The following is a 19,410-nucleotide window of genomic DNA, read 5'->3' as shown; positions in this document are numbered from 1 at the left end:
TTAAAATGTAACTAATACCAAAAAGATGTTCTCTTATTTCTTTGGGAAATTTCGGAATAAATATCACTTTGGGGAAATAAATGAAGATCCGTCTAGGTTGCTAATATATCTCATAAGAGAGCACTTGGGACGAATGGGGTTTCAAAAGCTGCCCAAAGTAAATGCGTCCCCTTCCTTGTGGCCTATTCAGACTTGAGGATGATAAAAAGTAGGCAGAAGGGTATCTCCCAGTGGACAGCAATCATTGTCCAAGCGCAAGGTGTAGGTAGCGTCCAACGTCGACTCGACTGCAAATGATCACCTGTTCGATGGACACACGAACTCATGCAAACCGGAGTCTGTCACAGAACACGCATGCACAGCCTGAACACAGCAACCCTAACGATCAATTGGCCAGATCGAATCAAACAGTTGACAGAGACCTTTTGTGCGAATGTAAGGGCCAAAGAGCTTGCAGTAATACTCCTCTGTCCTGAAGCATGAATGAGTTCCTCTGCCGGGATAGAGTAGGGAGGAGGGGCTACAATGCCATATGGGGGACCGATTGTTGAAATGGATGCTCTCATTGGTGTAAAATGCCATCGTTGGTTGGACTTCTGCCAGGTTTGCATACTCGCCAATAGCTATTGCGTCTTTCGAAACTTTTTCTAGAGTCAAGTCTGATCAAAGAGTGCTTCTGATCGCAGATGAAAGACATTTAATTTATTGATTAAAACCATTTAAGAATGCCAATGGAAATATAACTAATGCTGTGCTTTATTTCTGTATCATAAATAAAAATATATAGTTATATTTTTGCATATTTTTTTTTATTAAGCCTCTATGAGGCTTAATAAAGACAATTAACCAAAGGCTACTTCTAAATAAAAGCTATGATTAATTTGAATGTCGCCGCACCAATAAATGATTACAGCATGTAAATTAATAACTTTGTTAAAGGAAGCTACCAACAGGCTGTAGGCCTTAAACGTTATAGGCTAACTTTAGATTAGGTTATTATTCCCTTGATGTCGTTTTTTTTTTTTCAAAGAAGAGTTCAAAAATAGAAAAGCGACATGCTTTATGCCTAAATATTGTCTTCACCCTTTTCATAAACTAAACTATGCTGTCATATATATGATTACATCCTGCAGACAATAGGCTAAATAACCTGCTCTAAAACGTATAGTTGTAGTTAACTCACTATATAACAAACCGCTTATAGCCTGCAGACTTAGTGTTTTCACTATACTATAGGCTACTGAACTCAGTTATTCCGAGGAGAAAAAAGTAATGGCTGCGGATGCAGTTTTACAATTCAGTTAGTTTATTAGTATGATAAATTGATAAGATGATTTGCAAACATTTAGTTTAACTCTGTTGTTGCGGTTATACTGCTAATATGGGCTTTAAAAGTATTAGACCAACAATCCTCAATATCCAATGTTATTATTATTTATTTATTTTAAGTCGAGTCATCTAAGACACACAAGAGCGCACCCGGCAGGCAGGCGCGTATTCAGGCTGCTATTCAACAAGCCACACTCTCTGTCTGCTCTCTCTCCCTAAACAATGCCTATGAAAGCAGTGATTTCTGAGGAGGCATCGTATCAGTGTCATGGTAAACAATTGTCGTCTGGTTGGTCTATCAATCTTAACAGGCAATGTTCCTGCAATAAGACTTGAAAAGTGAACTGAAAAAGGGGTTCGAAATTCAAAGCTCACATAGGACTAGAACTATAGCCTGAATGTTTCGAATCAATTTGCTTTGAGAAACACTTATGTATAATGCAATGAAAAACATTTCGGCCCGAGTAGCCTAACGTGTAAATAATTGTGAAAGATTCTGCATGGTACTAAACGAGTGTATGTTATAAAACACCTGTGCAAAACTCAATATTTCCATAATAGAAGGAACTAAATGTCGCATCGTTTTGATATCAAACGTTCAGCACTGTTGGCATAATTTGCCACACTTATTCTCGCCAACAATGGATTCCATATTGCTTGCGCCTATACCAAAACCTTAGTTTGACAACACCATTATGACAATAACAGAATAGTAAGATTACATTCAGACAGTTTGCGTCTGCATATTGGTTGATTTGACTGTATTGCGTGTCACATCTGATGCATTATTGACTGATGTTATTTGCACCATAAACTAGGTCTACAAAATCACATGTTCGAGTAGCTGACAGTTCTAACGTTTTAATGCTTTTCATATTCCAGAAACTTTCTTTATATTAATTTCCGTTATTTTCCGTCTCCGTCTCTGTATTTGAAAGGGAAAGTTTTTTCATCCGCTGCTCCTTGCTGTGGCTATTGTCTCTGGTTGGAGCGCGAGCGTCTGAACAATGAATGTAAATCTCCCCCCTTCGATCCCGCCTCAACCGACCATCTGCCAGCGCGCGACAGAGTCAGATGTTCCCCCAATTATAAGAACCGTCTTGCGGAATCCTCGCCACTGATTCTCCGCCCCCTCCCGTGTTCGTTCCACACTCCCTTTCCGCATCTCGACTCGTTTGACTGACAGCTCTGCTTACCACGAAACCATTAAATAACTACAGATGCTGAAGAATGCAACACAGAAAGCGAATGGAATAACATTCCTCCACATCACTTTAGCAGAGTACCTCTAGATTAATTCCCACGTCTCGTAAAAAAAGTTTCTATCCCAAAACAAGCCCATTGGCGAGGAGGATGACCGTACGGCATTAAGTCAGAGGACAGTTGACTCCTCGAAAGTGCTTAAAATATCCTCCAAAACGTCGTAACAATCCATTTACTCCGCGCCACTCTAAAGTCAATGAGTTTGCGCATGGGAAGATGCATCAATACATCAATCGACCAAACATAGAAATTACAAGATGAAAGATGAAGGTAACACCGTCAATAGTTGGCTCTGCTGTCATGAGTTAAAACGGACTAACCAAATTCATTGACATGACGTGTGTTTTCACAGAATTTAGTCCAAAACAATTATTGTGCTGCAAAGGGAAACAACTTGTTTAGTTTACTTAATAGGAGGTTTTGCCATGAAAGCATGCTGCCATATCGAATAAACAAATACTTTTCTCGATTTGTAAATATAGAAAAGATACGAGAATGGGGATTAGTTAAACCACCTCCAACGAGACAAACGGCTTTTCTAATCAGTTTAACCCACTGAGACGGTCAGCGCGTGTTTATGGGGGGTGGGGCAAGGAATCAGTGACTGCTAAAGCGAACAATAGGGTATCGTGTGCCACTCGTCCTCTCCAAGCATTCCCTGGCTCCCACGGGAGTACCAGCACCACTCTGGGAGGATGGCAGTCGGTCCTCGGAGGTCACGGGGGGCGTGTGGGGGGATGGCCCAAGACGCAGCAGCTGGTTCCCGTCCCCTCTATCCATTGCGTGGAGAACAACGGGCTAATGCTGCCCACCAAAGTCTGTATCGATCGCTATATTGCGCTCATTTATTTGTTTACTTATTTAAGTAAGGCTCTCCTGTCCCTGGGGAAAATAGGCAACCACAATTAAAGTAGAGCGACCACATCTTCGGTTATTCTCTCTCCCTATAGTCATTGCAGGAATAGATTGTATTTGTTTTACGTTCGCAAATGAAAGAAATAACTGTTTGGTGACCAATAGCCTAAAGCCAATAGCCTGAAATAGTCTACATATTTCACATCACCTACTTTAGCAGTTGTAATAGGTTGTGTCTATATTAATTGGGTTTTATTGGATAGGCTACTGTAGAATTGTCTTATTTTGTGTGTTGTTTGTAAGGTATGCAGACTGTATTATTCCAGCGTGTTATTCATTAACCCTAAGGAATCATGTTCTGTTGAACATGTAGGCTAAAACAGTCAATCACAGCAAGGGTTCCAACATGATTCTTAAATATTTTCATAAAACTATTTAGCATGAAGCCTATTCGTGTTCTTTGTACACGAATCCACACTTGTACAAGTCAATATGATATAGGCTATAAATCACGAAGTGTGCAGTAGACTTGCGGCCTTGCGCTCACCAGTGTCACCGATGCAGCTGTCACCTACAGAAGAACTGTTTGACCGTAAAAAGTAGGCCGATCCACTATAAAATCAAAATTTACTTAATTTGATGTTATTATTTTTTCAATCTAATATTGGTAATTGGGATATTCGTTAAGCCATGTCTGAATGCGCCACCTGGTAACTGACGGATATTGCGCAAGGTGGAGCCCTTACGCCACCCATTGGTTAAGTGTGAATATGCTGTCGCTTGGAAGCTATAGGCACAAGAGTGTTTACCACTTGACCGCATGTACAATATCCATATATTATTTTTTATTGTTTTACATTGAAGAGATAAAATAACAATATCAAACACATTTGTTGTAACAGCAGTACATACATTTTCCACGTGTCTATGTCAGACAATGATGTTGGATTGGTTAAAAAAAAGAAAGAAGCTGGAGCAAACAGGAAAAAAGAGACATAATATGGAATACACTCTCTCACTCCTTTTCTCCTCTGATCAGTGCAAGTAGAACAAACTAGAATAAACTAAAGTATCCCTCTTTTGATGAAATTAAGATTTTCATAAGTTAAAGAGCATATTTGGAAAATAAGAGGGCTTTCTAAAATATATAAAAGGGGCCCACTTTTGTTTCAGCATGGTTGTGCATGTTGGCTTGTAACAGTAGGAAAAGCAGATGACCTGAGAAGAAGCTGTCAGAAGTCAGGCCGTTGCCATCGAAGTTAGTTGTTAGCCAGACCTTTACCCCCTTTTCAAAATCAAGATGAGCATTTTCTCCCAAATGTAAACGAAATATTTGTCCTGAGGGCACACCAACATGCCATGTATTGCTAATAGAAGCCTGAGAACATCCACTGACCATTGTCTATCCAGGGGCTGAGGTTGAAGGCCAGGATGCCCTCACAAAACGGTCATAACCAGTCCCACAGGGGCGAAACTGGAAGGGTCTCTTAAAACAGTCCTGGGCAAAACAGTTTTGCCTGATCTGGCCCACTAAGTTTTCCCCAGACCACCATCACTTCCAGCTAAAATAATTTCGTAGTTTTTACAATATATATATATATATATATTTTTTTTTTATGAATTACTATGGTGCCCTGAAAATGAGAGGTTATAGATGAGTCAGATAAAGTGAGACAGACAGAGGGCCCTACCAGCAAGTCCGTGGTCACCTTGCAGGTTGAGAGTGGCCAGGTCCCAAAATCATGGTCAAAACAGGGTCCACACCACCTGCAGATAGAGGCAGACAAGTGTCAAGGTGCATACAGTTCTCATTCTATAATATTCACCACATAATATAGATTCTATTTACACTTTGAGTTAAGCATAACGTTAACTGAAGCTGAATGCAGCTGAGTTGCATGTGCCTTCAAAGACAATCCACCAGAGGGTGAAGAAGGCCTTGTGCAGCATTGGACTCGCATACTTGGTGCTCACCACGTACACGCAAACACAATGGAGATGCTCGGGTCCACATTCTCATCATAGCCAGGGTAAGTTGGTCTGGGTCCACAATGTGGAACAGGCACTCCCTGAATGTGATGTGAATGTGAGACAGTTTGAGGGCAATACTTAAATTACCTAATCCCTTGACAGGGAGCCATTTGTACATGTAATGGTGTGATTGTGGTTCACAATCACCACACAGACACGTAATACTGGGCCTATTGCGCACCTGGCCTGGCCACTCTCTTTAAGCACTGACGTTTTTCACCCAGGAAGTATAGGCCAAACTTGCACTACCAACTTGTCTCATATAGAATTCCTATGTAGACATTCTTAGTTTATAAAAGACATGCAAATACATTTTTTATTTTTTATTTAACCTTTATTTATACAGGTAAAAACACATTGAGCCCCAAGGGTCTAAAACTAAACTAAAACTACATAGTCTAAAACTAAAACTAGTCTAAAACACTCTAAGATAATCTAAAACTAAACTAAAACTACAAAACCTAAAACTAGACAGCTAAAGAGCTAGGGACAGGGAGGGGTCAGCAATGGGCAAATGGGAGGGTCAACTCAATTGCAAGAACAAATCATAGACTCACACTTAAGTCTCTCAGCAAGAGCTTGAAACTGGAAAGAGGGATCAGATGAGACAGTTTCAGACTCTGCTGTAAAGAATTCCAAGAGGAAGGGGCTGCAAATGAGAACACCCTCTTGCCTTTCATGGTCCGGACCAAGGTGATGGAGTATGTGATGATGTCCTGTGTGCGAAGGCCGTAGACGGATTGCTTGCGTGACAGGTGGTTAGAAAGGTAGGAGGGGAGCAGACCAAGGATGGATTTGGATGTTATTGGATACTATAGCCCAATCAATAATGGGACATGAAGTCTATCAAATGTTCCATTCCGCAAGCTCTAGTAGGGGCGGTGTTTTTAAAGGCAATGATGTGTGAGTGTATGGACCAACATCTGCAAAAAAGCAATTTTCAAAGCAATTTAGCTTTTTTTTTTTTTTACTGTAGCTAAATGTGTCACTAATAGAATTCTATAGAATTCTTTGATTACATAATGCTAATCGAATGTTACAGTTGCGAGGAATCCGAATCCATCTCATCGATGCAGCATCACAATTTAACACATTCTTATAACTTCTTTTTTTGAGTGAGGCAGTCCCACTCATATTTTTCATTCCATTGGGCACATACAGTGAAGACAGACAGGAAAGTAAGGAGAAGAAGGGAGAGAGGGCATGTCAGCAGGGCATGGGCCGGAATCGAACTCATGCCGACATGGGCATATGTGTGCACTGTAGACTGCGGTGCTAGACCACTGGACCACCCCAGGACACTTATAACTTCTTAAATGTGTTTCCTGAATTGAAATTTCAATGACCCCAACACTGACTCTAAAGCACTATGACGTTCAGAATACCTATGTCAGGGACAGGGCAGGCGCCACAAACATGTCCACTGCTTCTCTCACCCATGATGAAATGGTGGTGCATACCTCAATAAGATCTGATTTTGTCATATTTTTTGACACAGGAGGGAGGACACCCGAAAGGAAAGGCAGAGATGTCAGAATTCAAATATTAGGCTTACAGTAGGGCCAACATGAATGTTAACTGAAAACAGGAAAATAACTATCTCACTGAAACAATATTTTTCAAAAGTTACATAGATTATGATGATGATTATTATGTCCATTGAAGAAACTTAAAAAGACACATGCAATAGCCTATCTTGACAGAGACATATAATAACTGTAATAGTCACATTGGAAACACGTTAAACTAGCTATCAATGTGCTAGCTTCACTTTAGCAATGTCACTCAATAAATAAAACGAGGCCGCTGTCAAGCTACATGCAATACATTAACAATTTTAATTCAGGAACTTATAGTAGACATACCACTGTCATACAAATCACATTTTATTTGAATTCGAGTTTTCAATCTGGATGGTAAGCGTCCCACTTATTGATCCGTCGTGCATGAACATGTCCAGTGTTTCCTCTATGATATTTTTCAGCAGCGGGGGGAAAGGGTTTGTTGTACCTTGGTGGTGCGCGAGTGCTGCTCCGGTCGGAATGAATATCAAACTTGACAGGGACTGTGGAAATTGTGAAGTGTGCTTGCCCCTCACAGCCAGTAGGGGGCAGGTCAGTGACCTCCGCCCAAGTTGTGGGTTTCGGGTTTCACACAGTGGTGTGCCGTCAGGGCCAGCAAGGCCTTCTCTGCTGGCCTAAACATCATCAGAATATACATTTTATTTTAATATATTTTTTCCACAAATATGTATTAATCATTCCCCATAGTCTATTCTCTTCATTTCATAGCTTTCCTCTTGGTTGCGCTGCTTCCAGTCTCCGATTGAGATTTGGAGGGCTGGCCTTTATGTTAGAGCTTTTATCCAATCAAAATGTGTTGCTAGGGGGCTCCAAAATCTGCCCAGCCTGCACGCTAAACGGTGCCGCGGATACGACCTGTAACTTAACGTTGGAACGAGAAAACCTGTGGCGTTCCTAGTAAACCTACGTAGATGCGAGCAAAAGCAACAACGGCGCCTGCTGTAAGGCTCAATGATGTCAGCACCCAGCACGTCTTTTGATTGGATACGCACTATTGATACGCACTATTGATACGCACTATTGATATTCACTATTGAGATGTGTAACTATGCCGGTAGATGTGAAACTTTTGAAAGTGCCAGGGAAACGGAGCGCCACAACGAAAGCTTTCGTTGACTGATCGATAATACTGATCGATTGTGTCCTGTTTTTGGGTAAACAATAACTTTCATTTAGGGGACACGATAAAAGCGCCGAGTCCACAAACAGGAAACTACGTTGAGCTTCTTTCTTTTCTGGCTGAAAACAACCCAGATTTACATTACCACCTGTCCACAAACAAAGTGTTTACTGGGACGTCAGGCAAAATACAAAACGACCTGATTTTTGCTATTGCTTAAGTGGGAGAAGAGATCAAAATGGAGATTAAAAAGGCACCCTTTGTCGCTATTATGGTGGACGAGACGACAGACGTGGGTAATGTAGCGATCTTAAAGATGTTAGTTTAACACTCTTCATTGTAAATGCGGATTTATTGATAAAAAATGCTTCGGAAATATTAATATAACTCTGTTGTACTTGTCTGACTATGTTAAGGTGATGCAACGCCCGGTTATACTGTGTTTCTGTCTAGTTTCTAGAGCCATGGCGTCATAACGATGGTATTAAGAGGTAGAATAATTCAGGTAGGAATGTGTCGGATATCACTGAAGGCCTAGGTGTGAAATGCACCGCCCGCCACTGGTTTCACAACACCTCTCATGTCTACCTAGTGCCAAAACTGTGGGAGGAGTAGCTGGGGGAAATTGCTATAACTTGCTATAAATTGCTATAATAATAAATAATAAAAATATATATGTACAATAACAATAAGTGTTGCTTGCTACTGCAAGCACACTTAATAAAATGACACTTGAGTTACATTTGAGAATGAGTAACGTTAGATAATTAAGATAATAACTTTATGCATAGTTAAGATAATTCTCTCATCACAAATATTTGACTAGTCAGAACATTAAAATATTGTAGTAGCCACCACTAACGTTACATCTTTTAGAACTAGAAGGCATTTCTTTCCCTTCCAAACTTTGGGGCATAGTTAAGAACCTTGAGCAACGTTACCCATCTATCTTCGTCATCAACATCAGGCATCTTTCTCTTCTTGGAGAGATATTTTAACAAACTCATCTGAAAATGCAATTAGGAATATTGTAATGCATAGTGTGGTAACTTAACTTGCGATAATAAATCGTATGCCGCCCAGGATGCAGGTTAACATTTTAATCCAGGATTTAGTAATACATGTTCAGCTCACATAACACGTGTATGACTATACAGGTAAACAATGCCGAACACTTCTGATAGTACCCTACTGGCGTGGGGTGGTACTTCAGGTAAGTATTTAAGTGAGACAAGAAATTCTAAATGAGCACCACCACCCATAACTTTGCACAAACAAGGTTTTCCAGCACATAGCTTTGATACCAGTATAGTGCTGTATGTTGGTCTACTGTAGTTCAATCAACATGTACTCACCACTGGAAATGTTGCTTAGAATTCAAAGTATCTCTCAAACAGCCTAATTTATACTCTTCAAATGTAGGTGCAAACCTACAGAGGTCAGGCTCATACAGAATAATATTCATGTCAGTGTTCCATTGAATTGGTCTGTTGTGTCCATAGACATATACAGTATACAGTGCCTACAGTAAGTATTCACCCCCTGGACTTTTTCCATATTTTGTTGTGTTACATTTAAAATAAATGTTTACTAATTAATTACAAATTAAACGCTGAATGCCTTGAAGTATTCATCTCTTTTGCTATGACATTCCAAACAATTCAAAATGATGTTTTGTGTCTTAAACAAGTCACTCTCCACTCTGCCCAAGCTTCCTCCCTCTCCTCTGTTCTCATTCTCCTGGACCTGTCCGCTGCCTTCGACACAGTCAATCACCAGATCCTTCTCTCCATCCTCTCAGAACTGGGCATCTCTGGCACCGCACACTCCTGGTTTTCTTCCTACCTGGCGGGCCGCTCCTACCAGGTGACCTGGAGAGAATCGCTGTCTTCTCCACGAACCCTCTCCACTGGGGTACCCCAGGGTTCTGTCCTAGGGCCCCTACTTTTCTCTCTCTACACCAAGTCTCTTGGCTCGGTAATCTCTTCACATGGGCTTTCCTACCACAGCTACGCAGACGACACTCAACTCTTCCTGTCCTTCCCCCCGTCTGATGTACACGTGGCAACCCGTATCTCTGCATGACTCGCTGACCTTTCAACATGGATGGCTGACCACCATCTCATGCTCAATCTTAACAAGACCGAGCTCCTCTTTATCCCCGGGAAAGCCTGCCCTCTCCAAGACTTCTCTATCACAGTGGAGAACTCTACTGTAACCCCCTCCCTGACAGCCAAGAATCTTGGAGTGATCCTGGATAACCGACTATCCTGTGCGGAGAACATTGCAGCAACGGCTCGCTCCTGCAGATTCTTCCTCTACAACATCAGAAGGATACGACCATTCCTTACCAGAGAGGCAGCGCAACTCTTGACCCAGGCACTGGTCATCTCCCGCCTGGATTACTGCAACGTACTCCTGGCTGGTCTCCCCGCCTCCGCCATTAGACCTCTGCAGCTCATCCAGAACACTGCTGCACGTCTGGTATTCAACCTCCCCAAATACTCTCATATCACCCCTCTCTTTCGCACCCTGCACTGGCTCCCGATAGCAGCTCGCATCAGATTCAAGACCCTGGTGCTTGCATATCAGGCAGCTAAAGGGACAGCCCCTGCCTACCTGAAGGAAATGGCAACCCCCCAAACTCCAGCCCGCTCACTCCGCTCCTCCACCTCGGCTGGCCAACTGGCCCCACCACCTCTGCACAGCAGTCGTGCTGCCCGATCACGTCTCTTCACAACTCTGGCTCCCCGCTGGTGGAATGAGCTCCCCACGGCTGTCAGAACGGCAGAGTCACTACTCATCTTCCGTCGTAGACTGAAGACCCACCTCTTCAGGTTACACCTTAACTGCTCCTCCTGAGACATCTTCTGCCGCTCAGCACTACGTCTTCTAAAGACGTCCGCTTTCCCCTCTACTGTGTCCCTAAGAACTTCTATCGCCCCCTTTGTTCTGCTTCTCTATTCCTCCAGTATAAAAAAATAAAAAAATAAAAAGGTTTTAGAAGAAGGTGGTAGAAGGTTTCTCCTTCTATCAATGGCCCCGGGCCTGAGCTAGATTACTCTTCCTGCCACGAATGGTGGACTGATGATTCACATGCTTAGCATTCAAATGTATTGATTGTAAGTCGCTTTGGAATAAGGCGTCTGCTAAATGCCAAAAATGTAAATGTAAATGTCACTCAACAAGTTGAATTGAGTGCATCTGAGAATAGTTAATGAGATTTTGGAATGAATATCTTGTTTTTATAGGGTCTCTGATTTGCATTTGAATCACACTCAAGAGCGGTCATCGTTGTGCATTCCTCATTAAACCTCCATAGCCTGGACATTCTGCCTCCTCCCAGGACTTACTAGACAATAATGTGCAGTGTTTGCTACTGGTCCTAAACCATCACCTAAAATCATATATATCTATTGGTCCTTCATATCCCCTCTTCTTTACAAAGGCATTTGATGTTAATGACTTATAGTAAGCCAAGCTTATATTATTTTATATAACATTTATATATTAGCTTATGTAGGTGAATGATGAAATGATGAGTACCTTGAATATTAATTTAATCATGTTGAGAAAAACTAGGCACACTAATATAAAGCAAAGAAAGCCAAACACATTTATAAATCAATAATGCATACAAAACATCTTCAAGTCTTTGATGTGATTAATCTATTCGAACAGCAATAAATACAAAAGAGAACGTTGTCAGACATGGGTGTTGGTTTGGTTGAAAAAAAAAGGAAACAGAGGAAGACAGGAAGGTTGTGCATGTTGGCTTGTAACAGTAACCGTGTCTGGGGGGGGGGGGGTGTTCTAGAGAGTGAATAGCAGGTGTCCTGAGAAGAAGCTGTCAGAAGTCATGCCATTGCCACCGAAATTAGCTAATAGCCAGACTGTGTCCCCCTTTTTGAGCTGCAGCAGTGTGCCCCCGGTGGCCGTGACGTAGCCCTGCTGCTGGGTAGTGAAAGAGTGCAGTACCATCGCCTTATTGCGCATGAGGTCAATATTGCCCGTGTTCTGGTACAGAGTGCAATGGAACTGAAACTCATAGACGCCTGGCTCTACACAGGTGAACACCCCTTTCTTGATATCATAGTGGTTCTGTCCATTATAGATGACCTCACGGAAGGAGATGGGCTGGCGGGCTATGGGGTAGTTGTAGCCCAGGCGCATGGCAAAGGCGGATTTCTTAGAGATAGAATTGGAGGGTCCAGCGGGACCAGTCCGTCCACGTCGCCCTCTGCGTCCTGTGTGTGAGGAGACAAGGTTATGAATCACGTCAACACTACTGTCATTGTAGTCTTAATAGTTATAGTACAAACCGTCACTAGGGCTAGCCTCCAACATTCAAGCTCTACTAGTGAAATATATCACAAATCATACAAATAATATCCTTAAGTTTTGATATTCATGGGAGAGAAAAGGAATGGTAGAGGAGGTGATCATGGTACCTGGTTGTCCTGGTGGTCCAGGTGGTCCTTGTGGTCCTTTACCTGGTGCATAACATTTTCAATGAGAAATTGCAATTAATATGAGTATTTTCTCCCCAAATGTTGACCAAATATTTACATCCTGAGGACACACTACTTCACACCACTTAAACACTCATACACATGCCACAGGTAATGTTATAGACAGAACAGCCACATGTTGATCACATCATGTAAATATCATGTAATGTTATAGACAGAACAGCCACATGTTGATCACATCAGAAAACTTTCACTGACCATTGTCCTCCCAGGGGCTGAGGTCGAAGAGAGGGATGTCCTTACAGAGGTCATAACCAGTCCCACGGGGGCGAAACAGGAAGGGGTACTTAGGGACTTCTGTGATACCAGTGTTGTCACAGATGATTCGAGCCAGAGATGTCTCCCTTAGAGATTCTCTCTGATCCTCTGTGAAGACTAAATCGTTCTCCCACCACAATCTGAAAAAAGAAAATGTGTTAACTCTAAATCAAGACTTACTAATATAGACAGGGCTGAATCTTTTCTGAAAATGCATATTGTTGATATAGTGCCTGTCTCTGAATGGAACCAGAGCTGGCCTCAACTCTCCCCGCGCTCACCTGTCTCCCTGACGGATCCTTTGGAATTGAGTGGCAATGATACAGGCGAAGAGGGGCCCCACTCTGCCATTGGGGACAAAGGGCTCAGCCACACCGCCGAGCCACACGTCAATGTTGTCTGGAGTTCCATAGAGGTTCAGCAGGTTGTTGGCCAGTTCTGTGTTGTTCAGTACCCCGGCCAGCTGTTCCAGAGTTTGGGGCTGGGACAGCCCACAGAACCCACGCCATTTGTTGTAACCTAAGAGATAAGCGAGTGGAGGTGAATAAAGATATCTCAGCAGACAGTGTGGGGAGTTGTTTAAAGGTGGTTCTCCAATAGGCTGCTGTATCAGGCTAATTGATTTGGAAATCAAGTAACATTTTTAGTCATCCTAAAACGGTCCTGGGTAAAATAGTTTTGCCTGACCCGACCCAGCTTGTTTTACCCAGCCCATCATCACTTACAGCTAAAATATATATTTTTAATAATATGTGACAGCAGCTGGTATAAGCAGGAACAAGTCGGCAACCGACCAAATATTCTGACTTTATTCAGAAAAATGTCAATATATTTCAGCTATTGAAAATGTATGACACACTCACTAGTCAAGCCAAAGTATTGCAATGCAGTGGAGTAATCTGCACTACTCTACACTAACCAGGTAATAGTGGGGATTACTCACCGAATTCATTGCATTGCAAAGTTTTGGCTTGACTAGCGTGTGTGTCATTGATTTCCAACATTGAAATGTATTTATTTTTTTCTGAATAAAAGTCAGAACATTTTGATTGATGGTTGCCGGCTTGTTCCCGCTTTCACCTACTTAAAAAGGCATTTTACACCTTGCAATGTTTAATTTATTAATTAAACATCCCCTAAAATAGGAGGTTATAGATGAGCCAAATACAGTGAGAGAGAGAGGGCCCTACCAGGGAGTCCATGGTCACGGCCACGTTGCATGTTGAGAGCAGCCAGGTCCAGAGCCAAGTTGGTGGCAAATTCAAACAGACGCTCTCTCAGCCCATCAACCATCATGTTGTCCTGTGTGTTCAACTTGGTTTGGCGACCCACCAGCCCCCTAAAAACTGGGTCCAAACCACCTGCGTATAGAGGCATACCCAAGCTTTCAAGGTGTATTTATCCATATAGTTTATTCTATTTTCATTCTATAATATTTTCCAATTATTTTGGATCTACTCTGGAAAGTGTATATATAAAAATATCTAAATTGGAAAGTTAACTGAAGGTGAATGCCACTGAGAGGTGTACCTTCAAAGACAATCCTCCAGGGGGTGAAGAAGGCCTTATGCAGCAGTGGACTGGGGAACTTGGTGCTCTCTGCGTACTTCTCATCCAGGCGGAAAATGAAGGGCTGAACCGTCAGGTGAGCAAAACGGTAAGCGGCAGTAGCAAACACATTGGAGATGCTTGGGTCCACATTTTCATCATATCCAGGGTAGGTTGACAGCTGCCTGGCAACGAAGTCTGGGCCCACAATGTGGAACAGGTAGTCCCTGAATGTGATGACCTATGACAGTTGGAGGGCAACACTTCAATTACTCAATCACCAACAGGGAGCCATTCGTACATGTGATTGTGGTAACAACATGAATTATATCATCATCATCTCATTGAACTGACCTGGAAGTAGGCACCCGTGATCTTGCGGGACTCCTGGTAGAGTCTCTCTCCAGTCCACAGAGGGTTGAGCTTGCCAAGGGCGCGTGCCAGGCGGTTGTGCTCACGCATCATCAGTGTGTGGATGGAGGTCAGTGCAATATTTTCATTTGCACGCTCATCACCTGGGACACAACAATACAATATTTTATTTTTAGTTAGCAGTTTTGATTGATGTTGATTTCAGTTGGTTAAACATCAAATCTACACAATGTGGATCTGTGCATTTGGGAATGTTCACATGTGACGAATGGCCTGAGTGGCTTGTTAATAGAAAGAATGGCGTGTATTACCTTTCTGTATGGAATGTTATGTTTTCACTCACCTGCTTCGAAGCAGGGAACCTCCTCTGCATTGCTGTCGCCAGTAATGCGGGCGCGGTTGGCGCAATAGTTGGTTTCCATGGTGGAGAAGGGCAGGAGCTCTCGACCATTGTCAGTGAAGCGGGTGTTGACCCTCAGCAGGCCCTTGTCATTGGTGAGATCGCGCAGGCCAGCGGCCTGAACGTCCTCGGAGCCATACACCTGGCCCAAGTCGATGAAGGATGTCAGAGAGTTCATCTGCTGACGCACGTTGCTGCTGCCAAAGAAGTGTCCTGTGTTGCCTGTGCCGCACGCTGGGGCAGAGCGAAAGAAGGGAAGACACTCAATGTTGCTGAAACGGGAGTCATTCATGGGGATCTGTTTCAGAGGAGAAGGATAGTAGTTAGGACATAGGTTTCTCAAAAAGGTAGTGCCATTTAGTTTTTTGGTAATGCCATTTTGGAGTAAAGTACTGCAATAAAAGTAAATAAATTGGTACTGAGCGATTTAAAATGAGTATCTAGTAGTACTGTACTGTAGAGTCGTCCTGTTTAATGAGAGTGTGTGGGCATGCGTGTGTCATGCGTGTGTCTCGGGGAAGACACGGACCGGGATGGGGAAGCAGGGCTCAGTGCGATCACAGCTCTCATCACAGTTGATGCCGCTGTTGAAGGAGCGGATGCTGGGGGAGTGGGGGGTGAGGGTCAGGTCATGGTCATTCCACTGGCCAAAGCTGGTCACCAGGAAGGTGTAGAGCATATCACTCTCCACATCAACATTGGCTGCGGCCAGGATACGGTTGGACACTGCCCTCACCTGGAGAGATGGGGAAAAGGATCACGCTGGTGAGAGTGCTGAAAATATTACAGGCATTACCTCGGCTCATCTCTTTACTAGAACAAGTGCAAAGTGACACTACTACAACTACCCCTTCTAAAGACGGCAAGGATGTTAGTGATAATCATGTGATATTTAGTAGTTTATGATGATACTGTTGTTGTACCAGAGGAAGCAGGTTGCCATTGACTTGCAGATTAGGGTCCCAGCCCTTGGCCTGTGAGATGCCATCCTGGTATTCGGCGGGTAGCCAGCGTACAAAAGGGGTGTTGGAGGAGCCTATACGAGGATATGCCCTAGGGAGGGGTGAAGGTAAACCAGATATGAACTACTTATGTCAAAGCCTTTTTTATTAGGAATATTAAAGGATAAAGGATAAATTATGTTAACATTTTGGCCATTGATATTTGCCTTGTTTTTGATGTTTTGATGTAATGGGATAATATTACAGTCTTTCTACTTTACATGCCTTATGTGTGGCTGTTCAGTTTGGCTGGCTCACCTGTTGTTGCAGACACTGGTGGCGGTGCGGAACGTTTTCAGAGAGGTGATGGTGGGGCATGTAGGGGGACGGGCCCTGCCAGAGCAGCCAGTCAGATCAGCGATAGTCTCCAAATCCTCAGCAGAGATCAGATCTATGTGGGAGGTCAATAGTTAGTAAGTGAGCTTTGTGACAAGGAGATACAACTGAGGCAGGTAAGATGTAACTGTGTGTGTGGGAAACAGAACAGACCTGTGGCGTTAAGGGAGCGTTTCTGAATGCGGCGGTTCTGGAGTGACTTCTCCTGGATCAGTCTGATTGTGTTCTCCATGTAGTCTGCGTAACGCACTGCTGTGCGGCTGTCCCCCCTTGGCTGCTTCAGCAACCGCAGGGTGTCGGCAGGGTTGGCCATATTCCTCCTTACTCGCGCTAAGCTCCTACGGAGACGGACAGGGAAACGAGGGTATAGAACAACACTCTTCTACTCTCTCTCCTAATGAGACACACAGCTGTTGTGTTATGACACACACACACAGATCGAGACTGTACTGTACTGGTACAGTATGTGATAAATACTCACTTAAATAAATACCTATATCTTTGGTATAATTAAAAATACACTATATGGACAAAAGTATTGGGACAACCGAACATCACACCCATATGTGCTTGTTGAACTTCTCATTCCAAAACCATGGGCATATGGAGTTGGTGATCTTTGCTGCTATAACAGCTTCCACTCTTCTGGGAAGACGTTCTACTAGATTTTAGAATATGGTTGTGGGGATTTGCTCCCATTCAGCCACAAGAGCATTAATGAGGTCGGGCATTGATGTTGGACAAGAAGGACTGGCTCGCAGTTGGCGTTCCTATTCGTCCCAAAGGTGTTCGATGGAGTTGAGGTCAGAGCTCTGTGTGCAGGCCAGTGAAGTTCTCCCAGACCAAACTCAGCAAACCATGTCATTATGGACCTCACTTTGTGTATGGGGACATTGTCATGCTGAAACTGGAAAGGGCCTTCCCCAAACTGTTGCCACAAAGTTGGAAGCATTCTCTAGAATCACATTGTATTCTGTAGCATTAAGATTTCCCTTCACTGGAACTAAGGGGCCTCGCCCCAGACAATAATTGTGTCCACATACTTTTGTCCGCATAGTGTATGTTATTGCCATCTACTATACTGCAGGCTACTATGGACAATGTCAAAGGATTTGCACACTTACTCTATTCTGGAGTACTTATAGTCCTGGTCCACTCTTAATTTGGCTTCATTCACAGCATTAAGGATGAAACTCCTGCTGAAGTGCGATTCTGGAGGGGGAAAAAACCTCTTCTCTCAATTTCTATAACTGATACATACATGTTTACGTTCAGCTTAACAAAAGCACTTAAACAATTTATCCGTTACATATTCTCTATCCTCTCTATTTATGTACAGCCCTGCAGTCATGCTTGATGGTTCAGGAACGTAAGAGGCACGAAACTTACTTGCATTAACCTGGTTCATCAGGCACAGGTACAGGCCCATGACCAGAAGGCACAGAATACGATTCATCTCTGAAAACACACACACACAGTGTCCTTCGTCATAAGTAGTGCAAACATGCGCCACTTACACTTGTATATAGCAGCACTATAAAAACAATATACTCTGGGCGCACACAGACACACACACTTTGCTGTGGAAGTAAAATGTGGAAGTAAAAATGATATGCTGTCAACACAAATCTGTAATATTTTGCTATTTAGGATAGGGGGATCTGATGGATCAGATTTTTGCTGCTAGTAATTCGATGACCATTACAAACAAATATGGTGACAGACAACCTTGTTTAACACAGTTAACTGTTCAATACTCTCAAAGAAGTATCCATTATTCATTATTGTACATCTGGGGTAGCTATACATAACTTCATCCCATTTTATAAGGGATTCTCTAAAATTAATAAAGTCAAGGCATTTTTATTCAAGTAATTCTCTTATGTTACTCCAATGTGTCGTCCATGAACAAATCCTGTCTGATCATGATGAATAATTTGAGTATACTTAAATATGAATTAAGAAGGGTCAATTTAACATATTTCAATATAATACATAGTATGCTAATACTATAAACATAATTTACAATTTGTGTATATTAAATACAACTTAAATACAATTTAAGATGGGCCATATCCTTTAATTATATTTAAACTCAAGATACTAGAAATATAATACTTATGTATACTTAAAGTATATATTTATTTTCCATTGGGACAGCTCAGATGTGTCCAATAACTCTTTTTACCTTACTCTGACATCAACCAATTAACTGCAGAGTAATACCATCTACTCTAGTCACATCACAGTTTTGATCAGCCAAATCTAAATGATACTACAAATTATAGCCTTAAATGGACAAAGACACTGAACTAAACAACCGAAACAGTAGAACATTAAAAGGTACAGCCAACAAAAACTCAGTCCAGAGGTGATCAAGCATGTACTTACCAGCAGGCTCCAAATCTGCTCTACCAAGAGTGTCTTGATCTGAAGGTGCCTCTCCATGGTCAATCTTATATAGTTGAGGTGTCCCTAAGGTACTGCCCACCTTAATGTCTTCTCAGCGGCACTTGGATATGGATGGGATGTGTTTCCTCCTTCCTGGTCCCTCCTACTCACCTGAAGCATCTTTGCTTGACAGGTTGTCCCTTAGGGGCGAGAAAAAGCATACAATGTAGTTGAGGATTATCAAGCACTTAACGCAATGTTTCTGCACTCTACTACCACTAACATCTGTCATCTTTTGTCAGATGTCATGGGCTTGAATCAATATTGAGTCAACTGAATCTGTATGCTGTATATGTCATAAGTTACTTTTACATTCAAGCAGTATTTTATT

General features: G+C 42.5%; 1 protein-coding gene across 1 annotated transcript; it reads right to left on the bottom strand.

Annotated features, from left to right (window-relative positions):
- Window positions 1-11,994: 11,994 nt before the first annotated feature.
- On the bottom strand, window positions 11,995-18,084 carry LOC308157883 (eosinophil peroxidase-like; the record flags this gene model as incomplete). The annotated part of the gene is made up of 13 exons (XM_080531480.1): window positions 11,995-12,428; window positions 12,912-13,111; window positions 13,253-13,490; window positions 14,162-14,332; window positions 14,502-14,760; window positions 14,874-15,034; window positions 15,235-15,589; window positions 15,821-16,027; window positions 16,215-16,344; window positions 16,551-16,683; window positions 16,782-16,966; window positions 17,753-17,840; window positions 18,018-18,084. The coding sequence occupies 13 exons, from the start codon at window positions 18,082-18,084 to the stop codon at window positions 11,995-11,997; spliced, it is 2,628 nt and encodes an 875-aa protein (XP_080387606.1).
- Window positions 18,085-19,410: the final 1,326 nt, after the last annotated feature.

This window comes from Nansenia antarctica, assembly GCF_963989245.1.
Source record: "Nansenia antarctica genome assembly, chromosome: 5".
Classification (NCBI taxonomy): domain Eukaryota; kingdom Metazoa; phylum Chordata; class Actinopteri; order Argentiniformes; family Microstomatidae; genus Nansenia; species Nansenia antarctica.
The sequence above is the reverse complement of the archived record's forward strand: the minus strand, read 5'-3'. Positions and strand labels throughout refer to the sequence as shown.